Source organism: Protomyctophum parallelum (assembly GCF_964188405.1).
Source record: "Protomyctophum parallelum genome assembly, chromosome: 19".
Classification (NCBI taxonomy): domain Eukaryota; kingdom Metazoa; phylum Chordata; class Actinopteri; order Myctophiformes; family Myctophidae; genus Protomyctophum; species Protomyctophum parallelum.
Window position 1 is genome coordinate 21,209,381 of NC_139717.1, and position 19,682 is coordinate 21,229,062.

At 42.6% G+C, this 19,682-nt stretch overlaps 1 protein-coding gene across 1 annotated transcript in view; it reads left to right on the forward strand.

Moving 5' to 3' along the window:
- adgrg6 (adhesion G protein-coupled receptor G6) overlaps nt 1-7,249 on the forward strand; it is a 67,224-nt gene extending 59,975 nt beyond the window's left edge. The window contains exon 23 of the mRNA XM_083789911.1: nt 7,021-7,249. Coding sequence (XP_083646037.1) covers nt 7,021-7,158 — 138 coding nt within the window. The 3' untranslated portion in view covers nt 7,159-7,249. The remainder of the gene's footprint in view (nt 1-7,020) is intronic.
- The last annotated feature ends 12,433 nt before the right edge of the window (nt 7,250-19,682 follow it).

Consider the following 19,682-nt stretch of genomic DNA (forward strand, 5'->3'; position numbering starts at 1 on the left):
CTCCATAAAATCGATCCCTGTGCATGGATTTCCTGCGCTGACAAAATCCCAAGCAAAGGTTTTGATTCATGAAAAGATGTATAAAATTCACCGTAATCCTCATTTACTGTATCCTCCTCTTAATCTTTGCTGTCTTCTTAATATCCTGTTTGTATAGTGAAACAAATACGATAGGAAAACTGGATAATGTCATACATTTTGATACCCAGAGAGTGCTGCATGGAGATATTGGCATAGGATGTGCATAGCTGGCTTTTAAACTGATATTGGATTTAATACCCCCATGTCATGCTACCCACCCGGTTTATTTATGTTCCATTTCAACTATTGGCAAATAGCCTATGGTTTGTTCACAAAGAACACATGCATTCTTTTCACGGTTGGCGGGGGAAAGTAACTAGGTATTTACTCAAGTACTGCACTTTAACCCTGCATTTAGGACTGAAGCCAGTTCTAAAAAAAAGATCTTCTAAATCCTAAAGGTTTTCTGAAAAATCAATGTTTCTATGTCAGTGATTCTCAAACTATTTCATGTATTTCGAGTATCACCAAATATATATGTATTTGGCCGCCGACTCCCAAAATATGTTATTCCAGCCCCAGAGGCAAAGATATTATTTAAAACCCCACCTAAAGCTAATAAGAACAGCTTTGCAGTATGGCAGCTTTGGCTTACAATCATAGTCTCATTATTCTATAAAATCCACCATTAAAGGGACACTTCACCCCTTTTGCAACCAGATCTCATTCAGGGCTTGAAATAGCGACCATTTTGGTCGCAAATGCGCCTGAATTTTAATCTTTGCGACCTAAAAAGATATTTGGGAGCACCAGCGCCACTACAAATAATTAATGTGGTGCGCCTGGCTACAACGATCGATTGTAGAAAAACGGGCGCTCTGATGAGCCGCTCTCTGACATCCACTGCACTGCTCCTGTCTGCTAGCTGCACTAGCACTTGATGCTAACAAACCAACGTGTGAAGTGTGTATAGTTAACTACTCTTTGACACAACGGTACGGGACAACGTTGAGCGCTGCATCGCTCACATTCCAGAGCGCCTCGGCTCGCAACTTCACCATGTGTCAGAAAGTACATTATTTAAAAGACCGGAGCCTCTAGCTCCGGAGGCGGACCGGCTGTGTGTGTGTGTGTGTGTGTGCATGCTTGTGTGCGCGCACAGCTGCACACGCATGCAAGAGAGAGAGGGAATGAGAGAGAGAGGGAGGGAGAGAGAATAGCAGACTTGTAAGTGTTTCTACATAGCAGCAGTATTGATACTTTTACTTAAGTAAAACATTAGAGTAATTTGTCCACCACTGATTAGAAGTGAGTATGGCATAGCTATAAATATAATGTTTTACATCGAAATTATTTTATATTAGAAATTCTAATTATATGTTCTAAATAGGCTATACACTGACACGACAACGCGTATTCAGGGCGGAGTCACCACCCCCAGGGTAAGTTGTGATTTGCTCTCGTTCACTGCAATGCAATTTGCTGCATTTCCAAAACAATATTGCGCAGAGTAGCGATTATCAAACGTATTTGCAATGCCATACGTTGAAAGATCTGTTGCCCGTGGACAAGGCACGTTACCTCCGCAAGTTAGATATTATCGGCATAGATGTTTGTCCGTATGTGATTAAGGATTGGAAAAAGTTGCATTGGCAGCCATAAAAAATTCTGCCCAGGGTAAAAAACCGGATGTGACGTTTTTGGGCGTTCCTGTCTTGCTCCGTTTCAGTGTAGGAAGGTGAAAAACACAAAACAAAGAATAAGAAAACAGGTGATGTGACTGCCCGGAATCAGTATAGACTAGAGGGTCCTCATCTGGAGATGTTTGATGCCTCTGTCTCTTTGAAGAGATGGATGGATGAGGGACAGAAATCTGGACATTACATTTTAAATTCTGGCATGCATTTTTATACTTGTCATTTCATGGTATTTGTAAACCACACGTTATATTATTGTTTTTATTAATGTAAAAAATTGATTACATATTGGTGCTCCTTAGATTTTGGTAAGTGCTCCTAATTTCTTTCTGGTGCTCCTTCATTTTGAAATTGGTAGCACAAGCGCTACCAAGTAAAAAAGTTAATTTTGAGTCCTGCTCATTGTAATGACTAGACCTGTACGATGCAACTAATAATACCCGGGAACTTGTCATAGCACAAGTTTTAACTGTCTGTCTGTGTCCCACATGGAGATCTCTGTATCTGCCTGTGTCTGAAGAGGGAAAACTGACTGAAAAGTGGACTGGTTAAGTAATCAATTGTCAGGTGTGGGGTTGCCATGGCAATCAAGAGGCTGGAAATTGCACAGGTGAGGGCACTTGGCCTCATTAGGCCCACTGGCAGAGCCTGAGCAGAGCCTTTTGTGGCGGTTCTAGAGAACCGTGGGTCCGACAGACTCGAGGCCAGGCACTGCACTCCCTGCGGGGGTGTGGAACGCGAGTGTCGAAGTTGAAGTCGTTGGGGAAAACGGTTCTCGAGTTACGTGCATTACAACCGTACACACACGCAGACACACAGAGACGTGCACGCGGCACATTTATAGTTAGATGTTTGGGAGACAATATTAAGAAACACTTTCCTGGGAGTTTTATGTGGGTATAATATGTGTTTTTAGATATTGTAGGATTTCACTTCCTTCCTGGACTACAATTCCCATAATGCTTTGGTGCACTGCTCCTCCTTGTGGATAGGGGGAGGGCAGTCCATGACATCATGAAATACTAAAATATCTAAAAACACATATTACCCACTTAAAAAAAACGTCTTGGAAATAGCTAGATGTAGCCAAAACACCCCAGAGGGGATCGACAACAACGGGATAGGCATGCGACGGACAAGCGACGGGACCGTCAAAAGCATAATCTTTGGTTAGAATTGGAGGCATTGATTTAGATCAAGCGTTATTCACGTTCTTTATATATTTAAAATGGATGGGGGGACCACTTTGGATGATGTCCCAACCAGGAAATAACTTCCAATGTTGCCCAATCGACGCTCCCAGCCTGCGGAGCGGTTATGAAATGATCAATGTTTCTGTCTTTTGATTAATTTTGATTAATTATAGGTGCGGAGCGTAACTATTTGTTCCCATTTTAGGCGGGAACCCCTTTTGGTGTTTGGCATTATGTCATGCTTTAGCTATTGGAAGAACGTTGAGCTTGTAGGTCTGCTATTATTTGAAGAATCGTGAAAAGTGACATGAAAGTGTTTTGAGAACGACTGACATAGAAAAACATAGCTTTTTCAAGAAAACAGTCAGGATTTAGAAGACATTGGCAGAATCGTTCCCAGGTCAAAATGGGTTAACCAGGAGTGAAGTGAGCCCGGCCCCTTTGCTAAAACACACAGAATGAACGATGGACACGCTGCATATTATACGTTTGATTAACGTCTTCAGAATAACAGCTGTGTGTTGCTTTCATGCCTTATCAGGCCACATGGTTCCACCCCGGCCTGCTATTGGCCGAGCCTGTACTGTAAAAGCACTGGGAGTTATTCTAACAAAAACATACAGTGGTGGACAGTATAATGAATGACATTTGACTAAAGTATACCAGATTGTATATTTTTACTTTACACACAGAATGCAGTATTGAACCTGCGGGTCGAACCTTTGCAACGGAGAGCTAACAACAGAGCCGTATGCCTGCTTAGTTAGTTTATCGGGATCGTCTCAAAGGCTGTGTGCAACCTATACGGTGGTGGGAAAAGTACTCAATTGTTTTACTTAGGTGAAAGTACCAATACTACAATTTACAACTACTTCGTTACAAGTAATGTACGGAATTGGAAATGTACTTGAGTAAAAGTGCAAAAGTATCAGCATCAAAATATACTTAAAGTACTAAAAGTAAAAGTACTCATATTGCAGAATGTCCCATTTCACAAGTTAAAAATGTGTACAAAATCTATTGAAAATAGCATTTTCTATTATTTCAGCTATTTTCAAATGGCCGAAATGTATTTAATGTAAAGTGTTTAATGTATGTTTTCTAATCAAATGTTTAAGTTTTTAAACTAAAGTAACTAGTAACTAAAGTTTTCAAATGATTGCAGTGAATTAAAATACACAAAATGTTGGCTCAGAGATGTAGTGGAGTAGAAGTAAAAGTACTGGAAATTGGACATACTCAAGTAAAGTAGTTGGAGCTGGAGTTGGAAATACACGAGGGCGGCGCAAATAAGAGCTATTTTAAACACTTACCCCGCTAGCATTTAATGAACAATTAGTATCTAATTCACGCCAGCATTTTTCCCAGTCAAGCTCTTATTTTGAAAAGCCACATTTCCAGACTACGGGACGTGAACGTAACCTAGTAAGTAGAGCAGGTCCTGAAAAGGCCTTGTTTACAAGACGGGTCTATGCCGGGGCACTGATTGTACGGCAATGGCGCAGGAGGCATGTGTGCATCATGACAACTGTTTTAAAGTATTGTACAGTAAATGGTAAAGTCTCTTTAATGTTTATGTTGTAGGCCTACTATCACTATAAAAAACAATCTAAAATAAAGGGATTTAAGATCATTAAAGCTGCCTGGGTCCAATGCATTGAACTGCCTATACTTCCAGTCCAGGACTTGTCCCAGTTGGTTGTCCACACGCTCAATAGAAGTCTATGTCAGAGATCCGCCATTGGACTGAAGCCCTATGAAGCGAACGCAGTTTGCGTAACTCTGTCTATATCTATAAGGCTCTGATGACGGAGAGGACTAACATACCAACTCCACCCACCTCCCAAGGACCAGCAATGGCCCAAGGGTTGTGCGCAGAGCCAGCAACCCAGCTGCGACCAAATGCTGGGAGGGGGGATGGATGTTGATCAGGAAACTGACTTGATGACAGATGACAGCCAAAGCCAACCGGAAGCTGGCATCCCGAGAACAGACGGAGACCAAATACAACGTTACACCCCGATTTGTATAAAGTTATCTTGGCCTGATGGTCGAAATTCAATGTATCCCCGAGCCAGCATGACCGGCTGTATGTAGACATGTCTGCGCTTGCCAGACATGTTACACACTGTAGTTTGCAGTGTTGATTTTGACAGACACATTTAGTTTCTTGAACATTTTGCATTTAGTTTTAGTCGCCTGGAATGTGTCAGTGTAAGTCTAGTTTTAGTCGACTAACATGATAGGATTTTAGTCGACTAGATGAATCTAGAGTTGGTTTAGTCGACTAAAATTGTGTATTTTGGCGGTGCCTTGATGCCGTCGTAATGACTGATTGTACACCTGCTGAAAATAGCCGATCTACAAGCTCACAGCGTGTCGCAGAGCGATGCGTTGTGAGCTTGTAGATCGGCTATTTTCAGCATGCAACCAAGTGTGAAATCACTTGTCTTTCACTGGATCTCTTGTCCCTTCCTAACATTTTTGTCTAGTTTTTATTTGTTGACGAAATTGTCAATATATGTAGACAGTCATTTAGTTCTTATTCAGTTTTTATTCCGTTTTCCTCAGTGTAAAACGGCAGTCGACGGATATTTCTTTGTCATAGTTTTAGTCGACGAAATCAACACTGCTGCTCCGAGTACTTTTACTTCAGAGTATACCTTCACCCAGGTGGAGGGGAACGCGCAGTGTTATCTGAGAAAAGAATCAACACTGCTGCTCCGAGTACTTTTACTTCAGAGTATACCTTCACCCAGGTGGAGGGGGACGCGCAGTGTTATCTGAGATCAGAGTATACCTTCACCCAGGTGGAGGGGGACGCGCAGTGTTATCTGAGAAAAGAATCACCACTTGAGGCTCGGAGTTTGTCTTTGTGTGCTTGGAGAGCGGAAGGTTACGTTACGCCGCATGTATGTGTGCGTTGGGGCGAGCCTCGTAATCTATGAAAACTATCGCCAGGCCCGTGTCAAATTAGTGATATGCAGCAGCAGCGCGAAAACGAGCTTTATTTGTTGTACGTCAGGCCTGATTGGGTTAATCGTCTTTATCCCCTTCGTTGAGCCTCTACTCCGAAACAATCAAAGCGGATTTAGACGTGTGTGTAGATCCACTTTGAGTCAAATCCTATATGCTTACGTAGGATTAGTGAGGAATCGCAGCTATGCAACCTCGATCTCGCACTAGTCCTTGTTGATTTCTCAAAGGCTTTTGATTCGGTCGACGGAGCCAAAATGTTTGAAATTCTTATCCCACCGACAAAATGATGGATGCCGTAAAATTTCTATAACATAGAATATAGAATTATTTGTATATTATACAAATACCTCAGAGACCATCCTTACTCCTGGCGGAGAAAAGCCATCATGAACCCATCCTGGCTGGCATACTCCAAGGCGACACACTCGCCCCGTTTCTATTTGTAATTGTTGTTGATTATGTTCTTCGTATGTCAGTTGATACTATCAATGATATAAGGGCTACCAACTAGGCATGTAACGATATATCTTATATTGATATATATATCGATATATATATCGATATTATATCCCGAGGATATGTATCGATTTATTAAAAATTAATATTGTTTTTTTTTGTTTTAGGGGGGGCTAGTGTGTGATATGAAATGTGAGCTGTAATCATATTCCATCATATTCACATGCTTTTGGAGAGAAATGAGACAGACTCCATGCAGTCACATAGGTTGCATTTCTATACCTATGTTAGAAACATACTGTAGGCTTTTCAGAATGTTTATGTTCAGGTCTAAATGGGTTAACCCATTCTGGGCGGGAACCCCTTTTGGTGTTTTAAAGCATTATGTTACACTTTAGCCATTGAAAAATAGCAGAACTTGTTGAGCTCGTTTTTAATTCAAATCTTTGCTTCATGGGGGGTCCCTGGAACAACATATTTTCAGATGGGGGGGGGGGGGGGGGGGTCGGCGATGGCCAATTACATATCATTTTTGTGTGGTCCTTGACATGGAATATTGAGCACCGCCGATACACAAACGGGTATTTCAGAAAACTGGAAGACGTCAGGCCCTAAGTGGGTTTAAGTAAAACACGTGAGTGCTTATTTTTCCTACCTCTCTCATCTCTCCGCAGGCAAGGGCTACTCCAACCAGACCGGCGTCTCCTCCTCCAAGTGCGTCTCCTCCTCCACCTCCTCCTCGTCTTCGTCCGAGGCGGACCCTCCCTCCTCCTCCTCCCCCTCATCCTCCATCCTGCCGGTCAGCCAGGTGATCGACAAGGTCAAGGGCTACTGCTCCACACGCTCCGACAACTTCTACAAGAACATCATCATGTCCGACAGCTTCAGCCACAGCACCAAGTTCTAGGTGCTGCACCACCGCCCACCACCACGTTTCCTTCCCTGGCGCTGTACCGGCCCACCCACCCACCTAGGCCCACCCGCGGATCTGTACCAGCCATGTTTAACCCATTCTGACCTGAGATCAGATTCTAAAAAAATTCAGTTTTCTGAAAAAGCTACGTTTCTATGTCAGTCGTTCTTCGATTCATTCAAAAATAGCAGACCTATACAAGCTCGTAGCGCGCCACCAAGTGGCGCACTACGAGCTCGGATCAGGAGCCTCACTCAAAATGTTATATACTGTACATAGCAACAACCACAACAACCCCAAAATGGGTTCCTGACTTGAAAGGTTCCCGTGTGCAGTACACAATGGATTATAAAACGAATGGAACATGGGTTTATTTTCAAAGGATGTGTTAATATATGTTATAAATATAGTTAATCTTGTACTCCAGCAGGACTATATATATGCCGTTGCGAGTTGATGATGCCATGTTGTCCCGCGTGTGTGCGGTTCAGCAATGAACAATCATACTTGACCTAAAACAAGGATAATATGAGCATCAAAACTATATTTTAAATATGTTTTTTTTTCCACTTCAAACATTCCGTTCCATTATGACATGGCGTCATCAACTTGCGACGGAGATCCTTTGAAGTTTCTATTTATTGTTAATCACAATGAAAACGTATTTTATTGAAGTTTTTTTTTCGAGGTTTTAAAGAAATTGGCAACATACATCATAGTGATTTTTTTTTTTTTACAACATTCTTGCAACATCCTCACATCCCCACCGGGGGGGGGGGGGGGGGGCACATGGCCCAAAGCTTGGGAATCGCCCCCCCACCCTCCCTTAGGTTTGGAAACAGGCTCTGCAGAACCCAGCTCCCTGCCCACTTCGGGATACCCTATAGAACTCTCCTCGGTCTTCTGTGAGCCCCCCCTGCATGTGACGCCATGCATGCTTCGGCAAAAATGACGTATACGACGATGCAATCCAACTGAAAAGTGTTGCCGCGAGGTCGCGGCGGCCATGCACGGGCCCGGAGTATGGGCCTCGACTGTTGCACGTCGATCTCCCAATGTAAGCCCCTCTTCTTCGTCTTTCCTGTTCTCACTCGTTTCCTTTGCTCTATAGGAAACGATGGCTGGAGAGCAGGGTTCTATAGAAGCTGTTTCCCCCAAAAAACAGTGGTCTTACCCTTTAAGTCTCTCACACTCCTACTGCACGCGCCACTGCTGCGGCGCGTTTTCCACGAACATGCCCCCCCCCCCCCCCCCCCGGGGAAAGACAATGTGACGGAAAACGGATTTTTAACCCAAAGAAGAGGACGGAGTCGTTTTTCTTTTAATATCCCAGAAGGGACCCCCCCCTGACGACGATGCTCTCTCTATACACTATGCATTAAACAAGAAGACGGATGTCAAAAGAACATACTGTAAATGTACAGTAAGTGGGCTCTTTACTGTATACCGAGGTGGTCGAGGAGGGAACCCGTGGACAATAGGACCCCGCGGACGTTGGACCGCGATTCCGCCGTCGTATCTCTCCGGGACAATCAGCTGACCAGTTGAAAAAACGAGACAGAAAGGAGCGGAAAAAAGGGGGGTAGGGGGGGGGGAGGATAAACACCAGGGTGCTGGGGGGGGGGGGGGGGGGGAATAAATGGCGGGGGTGTGGGGGTGGGGGGCGGTGAGGGGTTAATGTTTAGGCGACCGGGTTTTTTTAAATACTGTGATGTTAATGTTAACTGTACTGCGTGTGTATGTGTGGATCTATTCTACAGTATGTGCTGTGTAAATATTGACGCTTCTATTCGACGTGCCTTAATTCAGTACAGTATGTGTGGGGACGGCTTTCGTTTTTTTTTTCTGTTTCATGCACCCCCGTGTGTATGTGTGTGTGTGCGTGCGTGTGTGTGCGTGCGTGAGGTCCCGGGGAGGTCACTGAGACTGTACACACAAACCCAGACATTCTTCTCTGCACGGGGGCCTGCATGGCCGAGCCACATAACAAGGGGTCCGCTGCCCCCCCCCCCCCCCCCCCCCCCCTCCTCCTCCTCCTCCGCCTGACCCCCATGCGCCACCACTGCCAGAGCAACGACAATACATCACGGGGAGAGAGAGACGCGCGGGACCTTTTCGCACGCGGGTATAGAGTCACGTGCACAAGCACAGTTATACGCGCTTGGAATGAGTTCCGCTCACTGCACCCTTCACGTGGACAGATATGCGTCGCGCTAAGCAGTAGTTCTCAAACTTGTTGTTTCTTTTTTTCGTCAAGGACCTGCACCGCAGCTGACACCCCCCGTCTGAAAATGTTTTGTGCCTAAAGGAAGGTTATGAGAGAGAGAGAGAGAGAGAGAGAGAGAGAGAGAAATAAACAGATTCAGCATTTCCCAAACATGTTCAACATTTTCCGTACATTCTCAAAAGTTGCTGATGTACTGTGCAAGCTTGCAGACAGGCTATTTTTGTATAGCCAACATATAAATGGATAAACACTGATTGTGATGCTATAATTAACACACATTACCCCCTGGAAGCCAAGACGGTTTCTTTCCAGAGGTAATTGACCTATAGCTAAGCCCCTCCCTGCAGACTGTTATGGTCCAATCACAGCTAAGCATAACATGGGTTAGACAAACCTCTCCACCAATAGTTTTCCTACTATGATAAAACGTTGTTTTAAAAAAGGAAATGTCACACACCTGATTTTCCAGTGCATAAGGCAGGTCTTGTTGACGGAGTTGGAAGAGATTTTAAAGGTCTGGTTCCAAAAATGAACCAGTATTTAAAGGACAACTTTAGTTTTTCCAATCAAGGTTCAAGTTTTAGGTTGTTATTAGACAAAGTGAAAGGTGGGGCTAAATACGTCCTTTTTTTACAATTTTTTTACCGCGATTTCTTTATTAATATTATACATATTTAGGACCATGTTCGAATGCTGCCCCCTGTCAAAAATAGCTACAATGGCTAAAATGAAAGAAAGCAGCAAATTAAAAAACAATTAACAATCACCTTTTACTTTCTCTAATAACAACCTAAAACATGAACATTGGTTGAAAAAAAACAAAAGTTGTCCTTCAATGTGTAAAATCCATGATATTTACATTGGGATGAATGAGCCTGGCTGGAAAGTGTCCAAGTGGGAGTGGGCGGGGCTTTGCTAAAGGTGAATTGGACTACATGAAGCAGGCAAGCTGCGCGTTTCAAGGAGTCATGGCTGCTTTGTCGCCATGCCGGTCAGACTGGTCGCCATGCCGGTCAGACTGGTCGCCATGCAGGTCAGACTGGTCCATGCCGGTCAGACTGGTCCATGCCGGTCAGACTGGTCACCATACCGGTCAGACTGGTCACCATGCCGGTCAGACTGGTCGACATGCCGGTCAGACTGGTCACCATACCGGTCAGACTGGTCGACATGCCGGTCAGACTGGTCACCATACCGGTCAGACTGGTCGACATGCCGGTCAGACTGGTCCATGCCGGTCAGACTGGTCGACATGCCGGTCAGACTGGTCACCATACCGGTCAGACTGGTCGACATGCCGGTCAGACTGGTCCATGCCGGTCAGACTGGTCACCATGCCGGTCAGACTGGTCGTGCCTAAACCCTCCCGGAAATAAAGGACTAGGTGTGGCTTTCGCTTCCCGTGTGAAAATGTTTTTTTTTATGGTGATAGTGTTAAGGGACATTATATATGAATGGAATAGAATGGAATACTCAACTGAGAAACAGCTATCAGGCCAAAAGCATCTTTGGTGTGGAAAGAAACGCTCGCATTCACTTTCGGATGCCTTGTGTCTTTAAAACTTGTTTTAGTGAATAAAACATAATTTTCAGCCATCTGTATGGTAGCGTTTAACTTGTAACACTATAGAGCGTAGCAGTCCCTCCCCCTTCCAGAACAACGAGTGGCCCAGGAAATTAATCTCAATGCATTTTGCATATAGGCATTTCTTAAAGTATTTATTTAAAGACGGTTACGCCGCGGACGAAGCCAACTCGGATCGTGACAAATCATGACAATGAACACAATATTCTGGGCCGATCAAATCATTAGAAAGAAGAAAATAAAGGCAGGAGACAACACTATTTGTTTTGTTACTTCTTATAAATTATTTGATCGGCCCAAAACATTGTGTCACGATCCGAGTTGGCTTTGTCCGCTGCGTAACCGTCTTTAAATAAATACTTTAAGAAAAGCCTATGGGCAAAATGCATTGAGATTAATTTCCTGGGCCACTCGTTGTTCTGAAAGGGGGAGGGACTGTGACGCTCTATATGGTAACTAACACAACTTTAATTGAGCAAGACTCTGAGGGCTGTATTTTGCGTGCCTTAAGTACCAGGTCTTATTACTTAACTTAAGACCTGGAGGCGTGGCACTCATAATAGCCAAATGGCATTGATCACGCCTCCAGGTCTTAAGTTAAGTAATAAGACCTGGTACTTAAGACACGCAAAATACAGCCCTGAACCCCTAATTTCCCCCGATGTGCAGGTTGGTGCCTTGCATGGTTTCCTCCGGCATCGGTGTATGAATGGGTGAATGCAATGCACAATCTCTGTAAGGCGCCTTGGAGATTTATATATATATATATATCTCCACTATTTGACAATATAACGGTACAATAACAAAGTCAAGAAGAAGCAAGCCAAACTGTTATTAGGTGGTTGATTCCTGGTTCAAATATGTACAGGTCTTGTACTTTTCCCTCTATTGTTTTGGCGTTTTGCAATTATTATTTATTCAACACTAAATAAATGTTTTATGGTCACAATTAACCGATGGATGACTTTGGGAACCAGGCTTAAAAATAACTCTTTATATAAATTGTTTCTGAAATGTCTATGGAATAAATGCATGGATGGAACATGCACTTGCAGAGATATAAGCATTCAAACTGTCGAATTTTATATATTGTTGCCTCAAACAGCTCAGTGGCCTTGTGGTTAGAGTGTCCGCCCTGGGACTGGGAGGTCGGGGTTCGATCCCCCGGCCAGGTCATACCAAAGACTACCAAAGAAACATACCAAAACTACCAACAAAAAAAAAACTACAAAACCCTGCTTGGCTACTAGTGCAAAAACATGGCACTCCATCTTAAATAATAATTAGAACCACAGGTGAAGATAAAGTACAAGGGAGTCAACTTCTGACACGTCAGATCTATCAGCCTTCAGTGAGCTTGTGAGATGAGCTGAGCAAATATTATTGTTCAAAGCTCAAGAGACGGCTGTCAAATCTAACAAGACTACTTTACTTTGGCTTCAAGTTATAGAAGGCAAAAAGCGTAAAGTCAGGCTGGCATTGATACAAAATAAAAAATAAATCCAATAATAGTCAAATATAGTGACTGATATTATAACCTAGCTAGACAAGAGAACTCTGGATTCCTTTGTTTTCCTCCATGCAATTTGCAAGTGCATTTCCCCTAATAGAAGTTCTGACGTGGTTTTCTGGATCATAACTGGATAACTGTGACAAAAAATATATTCATGCTGAGTCCACGGTGTGACTAAGAAGAACTTAAAGGCCCACTTTTCAACCTATCTTCATATACTAGGTCCTCACTAATAATCATGATAAAATGGCACAATTTTTTTCTACTCAGTCTGTGTCTCATAGGAGGGCTGTGGGCAGTTTAGAATCCGTCTTCCATAAGGAAGATTTTTTTTTAATATCATGAGAACGATGGCTTCCATTTTCGCATTGCAACTTTTCAGGAATAGAAAGCCTGCAGTTTCTATTAGCATGTATTCTCCATTGATGATGTCACTGGAAGACGGTTTCTGAACTGCCCACAGCCCTCCTATGAGACACAGACTGAGTAGAAAGAAATTGCGTCATTTTTTCATGATTATTAGTGAGGACCTATTATATGAAGATAGGTTGAAAAGTGCTGAAGTGGTCCTTTAAGGGTCCAAGGCCAACTAAAATGCTTTCCATTTTCCAAGTGACTCAGAGTCGACAAACAGTGGGTTCTCAAAGTGAGGTCCGGGGACCCCCAGGGGTCCTTGAGAGGGTTCAAGCGGGGGTCCTAATGCAGCAATAAAATGTGAATATGGCATAAAAATCTGTTTAACCACTTTAACCCTATTTTATAATTTTTTTAATTAGTATTATTATTATTATTCTGTGCCAAATGTTGCCTAAGCTGTAGGCCTAATCCTTGCCAACCTGGGGAGAGCCCTAAACTGAGCTCATGCTTCCTCCAATGCATGAGGAGTGAGCAGGGCCGCTTCTTATTGGACAGGGGTGAGTTTCCCCGGTGGGGGCGGCAGTGGATCAGCGGTAGAGTGGCCATTAGAGCAGCCGAATGGTGAACCATGAGGTTCCCAGTTCGATCCCTGTGGAGCTCCCCCAGAGTTAGTGTCGAAGTGTCCTTGAGCGAGACTCTGAACCCCAAATTGCTCCCGATGTGAAGGTTGGTGCCTCGCATGGTTTCCGTCGCTCTGCCATCGGTGTATGAATGTGTGTGTGAATGGGTAAATGTAATGCATGTCCAATCTATGTAAAGTGCTTTGGATAAAGGCGCTATATATATATATATATATATATATATATATATATATGCACCATTTACCATTTAGGACGTAGCATGTGGAAGGAACACGTTATTCCAACCTGTTCCTTTCCCCTCCATCAGGCAGTTTAGAATCAGCTTTATCGTCACAAGTAAAAAAGAAAATTGAGTGAAATTCATTTTTGTGCATAGTTCCCATCGTGTCTACCATAGAGAGGGTGAGGGTACCTACCCTAGGGGACACGGGGAGGACTTGCAAACTCCACACAGAAAGGCCCTTTCGCGGAAAGTCTTGAAGAAATAAATAAATCCTTTTGACATTCTATTGACACACAATGTGTTCAGATGGGGGCCAAGTACATTATTGTATACAATTGGGGGATGTCGTGGACATGACACTGTTTGAGAACCACTGGTTAGCAATGGCACACTTCAAACCTGTATACGCATCAGTATAGCCTTAAGTGTGACGTTTCAGTTCGCGTTCATATTTTGATGTTTCTCATCCTCTCTGTCGGGTGGAATCCTCATCATAATGTGACCAGATTTGACTGAGAGCCTGCCATCGCGCAAACTCCAGCTTTTCACCAGAGGAGAAAAAAAAAAGTTTTATCCAACATGAGTTAATAGCACAGGCAGACTCTTGACATATACTAGAGCATGTCTGCTCAGTGTCAGAGCTGAAATCGACATGTAAATATGAAATAAATGCTTTAACATGTAGCTATCATAGGTGTAATGTTAGAGCCAACAGAAGTGAACCTTTCAAGCCTGTTTTATCAACTCGCTGTTTTCTGCAAGACATTACTCTATAAGCCATATCTCAAAAACTGGTGGGTCATACTGAACAACCAATATGTCAATTTGAAGCTACAATTCCCTGCTTTCATATGACATCAACAAACGAACGAAGATTAAAATAAATCCAATGGCAGTCCCTCAGTCAAATCTGGTCACATATGTCCAAAACTGTTACTTTTCAGGATTCAAACTCAAAAGTAGCAGATCATCCATGAGCTCAAATCGTGTCGCTTCGCACCAGTGTTGTTTTTGACGCCTAAAACTAAGATGAAAAATGTCCATCGACTACCTTTTTTCACTGACGAAAACTAAATGGAAACTGAATGAAAACTAAGCTATGATGACTAAAACTATAAGCTAAATGTATTGGCAATTTCGTCAACAGATAAAAACTAGACTAAAACATTAGGAAGGGGACTAGTGGACAAGAGATCCAGTATACGTCATTTTACACTTGGTTGAATGCTGAAAATAGCAGATCTACAAGCTCACAACTCGTTGCAGCGCGACACGTTGTGAGCTTGTAGATCGGCTATTTTCAACTAGTGTAAAATGAGCCATTACGACGACATCAAGGCCAGCCAAAATACATTTTAGTCGACTAAATGAACTGCTTATGACATTTAGTCGACTAAAACTAGACTAACACTAACACATTCCATGCAGGTGTCTAAGATATGACTAAAACCAAATTAAGTTTCATTCCAAAGACTATATGACTAAACTACAATATAAATTTGCTGCCAAAAACAACACTGCTTCGCACCACATTTCGTACTTGGGGGTCTGCTACTTTTGGCATGTTTATTTGACGCTGAAGTGTGATCAATTAGGGTATTCAATAAAGGGGACATTATATGTTAATTACGTTTAGAAGATTTAGGACACTTTCCTGGGGTCTTTATGCAGTTTAATATGTGGGTTTTAGATATTTTAGATTGTAGCCGTGTCCATGATGTCATGGACACTGGGCTCACTTCCTTCCTGGACTACTATTCCCATAATGCTTTGGTGCACTGCTCCTCCGCGGGGATAGGGCGAGGGCTGTCTTAAGGCTCATACATACTCCAGTTTTAGGTGATAGCTTATCACTGCGGTGTAGTTTTTAAAGGGTTGGACAACTACAACATTACGTCAGTCTCAGTGATGATCAGCTATCACCGCGGACACAGACACATCCCTCTGTTTTTACTATCAGACAAGTCCTTTCACTCTGGCGCTATCACCCCGTTCACTGTTTGGTCTAGATGTTGAGTGGGCGGTTTTTGCATCTGATTCAGAGGGAGGCGGGGTCAGTGCTTAAGGACATCACCGCGAGTATGATGGCCTCGACTCGTTATGAAGGTGACGGTGATAGGTGAAGGTGATAAGGTGATCACCTAAAACTGGAGTATGTATGAGCCTTTACTGGGACAACATGTATAGTCCAAGGATTATTGAAAGAGGACGGGAAGCGAAGACCGTACGGTGGACTCCATGTTGCTCCCTGGAAAGAAAGAAACATGCGCAATGGGCTATATGCAGATAACACTTCCGCGTTCAGCTTCCTTGGTCTCACCTGCACATGTTTCTTTCCTTCCAGGGAGCAACATGGAGTCCACCGTACGGTCTTCACTTCCTGTCCTCTTTTAATAGTCCTTGATGTAGTCCAGGAAGTATAAGTGAGCCCAGTGTCCATGACATCATGCTACAAATCTAAAATATCTAAAACCACATATTACACACATAAAGAAAAGACCTGCATGTGTTCTAAATCATCTGAAAAAAAAAAACCCAAAAAAAGATGAAAAGTAAAACAAAAACTGAGATAAGAGGTGTCTGCCCGGCAGCAATAGATCTTTGTTGTTGTGTTACCACGGCGACATCCCATACGATGAAATCAGTGCTTTATCGTGACTAGAGAGTTCGTCAAGATGATAATGGATTACCATGGATTATTATTATTATTAATATTATTATGTACGCCTTCACACTTCTTAACTGTCTGCTATAGGCTTCCAAATGCATTACTACTGACACCCACACTCCAAACACTGTTGTCGCTCAGTGTTATTTTTAATTATTATTTTAAATTATTATCTCTTTAATAGGAATCATATCTGTTCACTCTCATGGACTTGGATGAAGTCATTTGAATGACTTAATGCTAGTAATCTGTTATTATATATATATTTTTTGCTTCAAATATTAATCCACATTACCAATCTGATGTTTTGGTTTTGTTTTTTGTTTTCAACAAGGGACATACATACATACATATTACACAAAGCAAATTGTTTTATGCATAAAAAGGTCTCATAAACAATAATTACGTGAGCTTTTCTTAATGTGGCAATCGTGCTGTGTCCGTGGGGACCACCAATGTCCCAATGCATTTCCAATGGAAGTCACATGGTTTGACATGCACAACATTTGTGTTGTGCCGCTTTCGGTTGTGTTTCGACTGCCTCATACGACAAAAATGTTTTGTCAAACCATGTGACTCCCATTGGAAATGCATTGTGAGCTTGCATCAGCTATACATCTCATACAACAAGCATACATCAGTCTGTTGCGAAGGTGTGAGTCAGGCCTGTAACATAGTGGTGGAAAGTAACTGAGTACTTTTACAATTTTGAGGTATTTGTACTTTACTTGATTATTTCCAATTTCCAGTACTTTTACTTCTACTCCAGTACATCTCAAAATGTGTACTTTTACTTCAGTACAATTATTTGAAAACTTTAGTTACTAGTCACTTTGGCAATTTTCATTTTGATTAGGAAACATACCTTAACCACTTCAACCCTATACATTTCGGCCGTTTGAAAATAGCCGATCTACAAGCTCACAATGCGACGCATTGAGATCGGCTATTTTCATTAGATTTTGTACACATTTTGAACTTGTGAAATGGGACATTCTGCAATATGAGTACTTTCACTTTTAGTACTTTAAGTACATTTTGATGCCGATATACTTTTGTACTTTTACTCAAGTACATTTTCAATTCCGTACTTTTACTTGTAACAAAGTAGTTCTAAATTGCAGCATTGGTACTTTTACTTAAGTAAAACTAACCAAATAGACCCGTTGAGGGGGGTACTTCCAAATGGGCCCTTAGAGGTCTATAGTCTATAACTCTGAGAGTGTTCATTTTCACACTCCAAGTTGAAATAACACTGATGAATAAATGGACACTGAGAATATCTCAGTGTAGATCGGGGGAGATAAAAAAACAAACAATAAATGGTTCCGTTGGAGCACGCTCAGGGTGACAGCCCTGCATGGCAAGGCTCCATTTGGACGCCTGCATGGTGGGCATTGAGAAACCGCTGCCTTTGGTCTTCGTCAAAGCACTGTCTAAAGAGGACGAGACGCGAAGACACGTACGGGCGACGCCATGTTGCTCCATGGTGCTCCATGGAAGGAAAGAAACATGCGCAATGGGCTTTATGCAGCCAACACTTCCGCGGACAGCTTCCTTGGTCTCAAATGCGCATGTTTCTGTCCTTCCATGGAGCACCATGTGAGCAACATGGCGTCGCCCGTACGGTCTTCGCGTCTCGTCCTCTTTAGACGGTCTTTGGTTAACCCGAAACACACACTCCTATAGAGCGTCGCAGTCCCCCCCCCCCCCACCCGGGAAAAAAAAATCCCCGTTCATTTTCCTCATATATACTTTTCAAAAAGTGTTAATTTAAAGACGTTTACGCCGTGGACAAAGACGACTCTTGTCGTGACAATAAACACAATGTTTTGGGCCAAACAAAGAATTAGAAAGAAGGATAAAAACGGCAGGTTACAAAACTTTTTTGTTATTTTTATTCTTTGCAATTTGGTCCAAAATATTGTGTTTGATGTCATGATTTGTCACAAGGGACTAATTAGCCCCGCGGACCCCCGTATACAGACCCATGCATAAGGCTTCCTAAATATAATTTAGCTGGGGACCCGATGGAACTCCCTGAAGGACCCCTAGGGGTCCCCAGACCCCACTTTGGGAACTACTGCAGTACAGCACCCACTCAGTTCAGGTCTGATTTTTTATATATATATTTTTATCATATGATTGTCTTTTTTCATTTATTTCTGGATGTACAGATTCTCCCTTATCTTTCTCTTTATATCAATTCCAATTCTTCAGTTTGCTCTCAGCCTTCTATAGCCCATTTTGGGGCGGGAACCCCTTTTGGTGTTTCAAAACATTATGTTATTGTCATGTTATTATATAATTTAGCTATTGAAAAATAGCAGATCTACAAGCTCAAGAACTTGTAGGTCTGCTATTTTTGAAAAATCGTTAAAATGTGCCTCAAATCTTTCCGAACCTTGGTTTTTTTTTTCGACGTCAGGCCTGAATGGGATAGACATCACCCAATCCAATGATGGATGGTCATATTTTATCCAGAGGGGTCGAAGCACCCTGGAACGACCAAAAGACCATCTTGATTCACTTTGTTTTGGTCGGCCACAGACAGTAAGGCTAGCAGGCATACGCAAAGACATACGGACAACATATATTTTCCTTTGAGAGGTATAATGCATATTGGACCAGAATCAAAGATATCTGCCCACATGGCCCACGCACACAGACAGACACATAGCCAGTCAGACAGGCAGCCAGAGAGTCCATTCTGGACGTGAACCCTTTTTTGGTGTTTTAAAAGCGTTATTATGTCATGCTTTAGCTATTGAAAAATAGCAGCTCTACAAGCTCGTAGCGCGGCACTCAGTGGCGAGCTCGTAGGTCTGCTATATTTTGAAAAATCTTGGAAATGTGCCGCAGATCTTTGAATATAATTCTTTCAGAATAACATTTTCAAATGGGGGTCTGCAGGCAAATACAGATCGTTCTTGGGGTCCTTTGACGTGGAAAAGGTTGAGCACCACTGGACATAGAATCAGTTTTTTCAGAAAACTGTCATGATTTAGAATACTTTTTTTTTTTCCCGACGTCAGGCCTATACGTGAGTATGTATACTGTATACTTTCTTGAGTATTTGTGTCTCTGGATACTGCATTTCAAGGACCAACGTTATACTTTTGACTCCGAAAAAATGTAGTCCACTTGCCAGAATATATATGAACCCTGGAATTTTGTACCCTAAAAGTCGTATGTTACAAATATGAGGA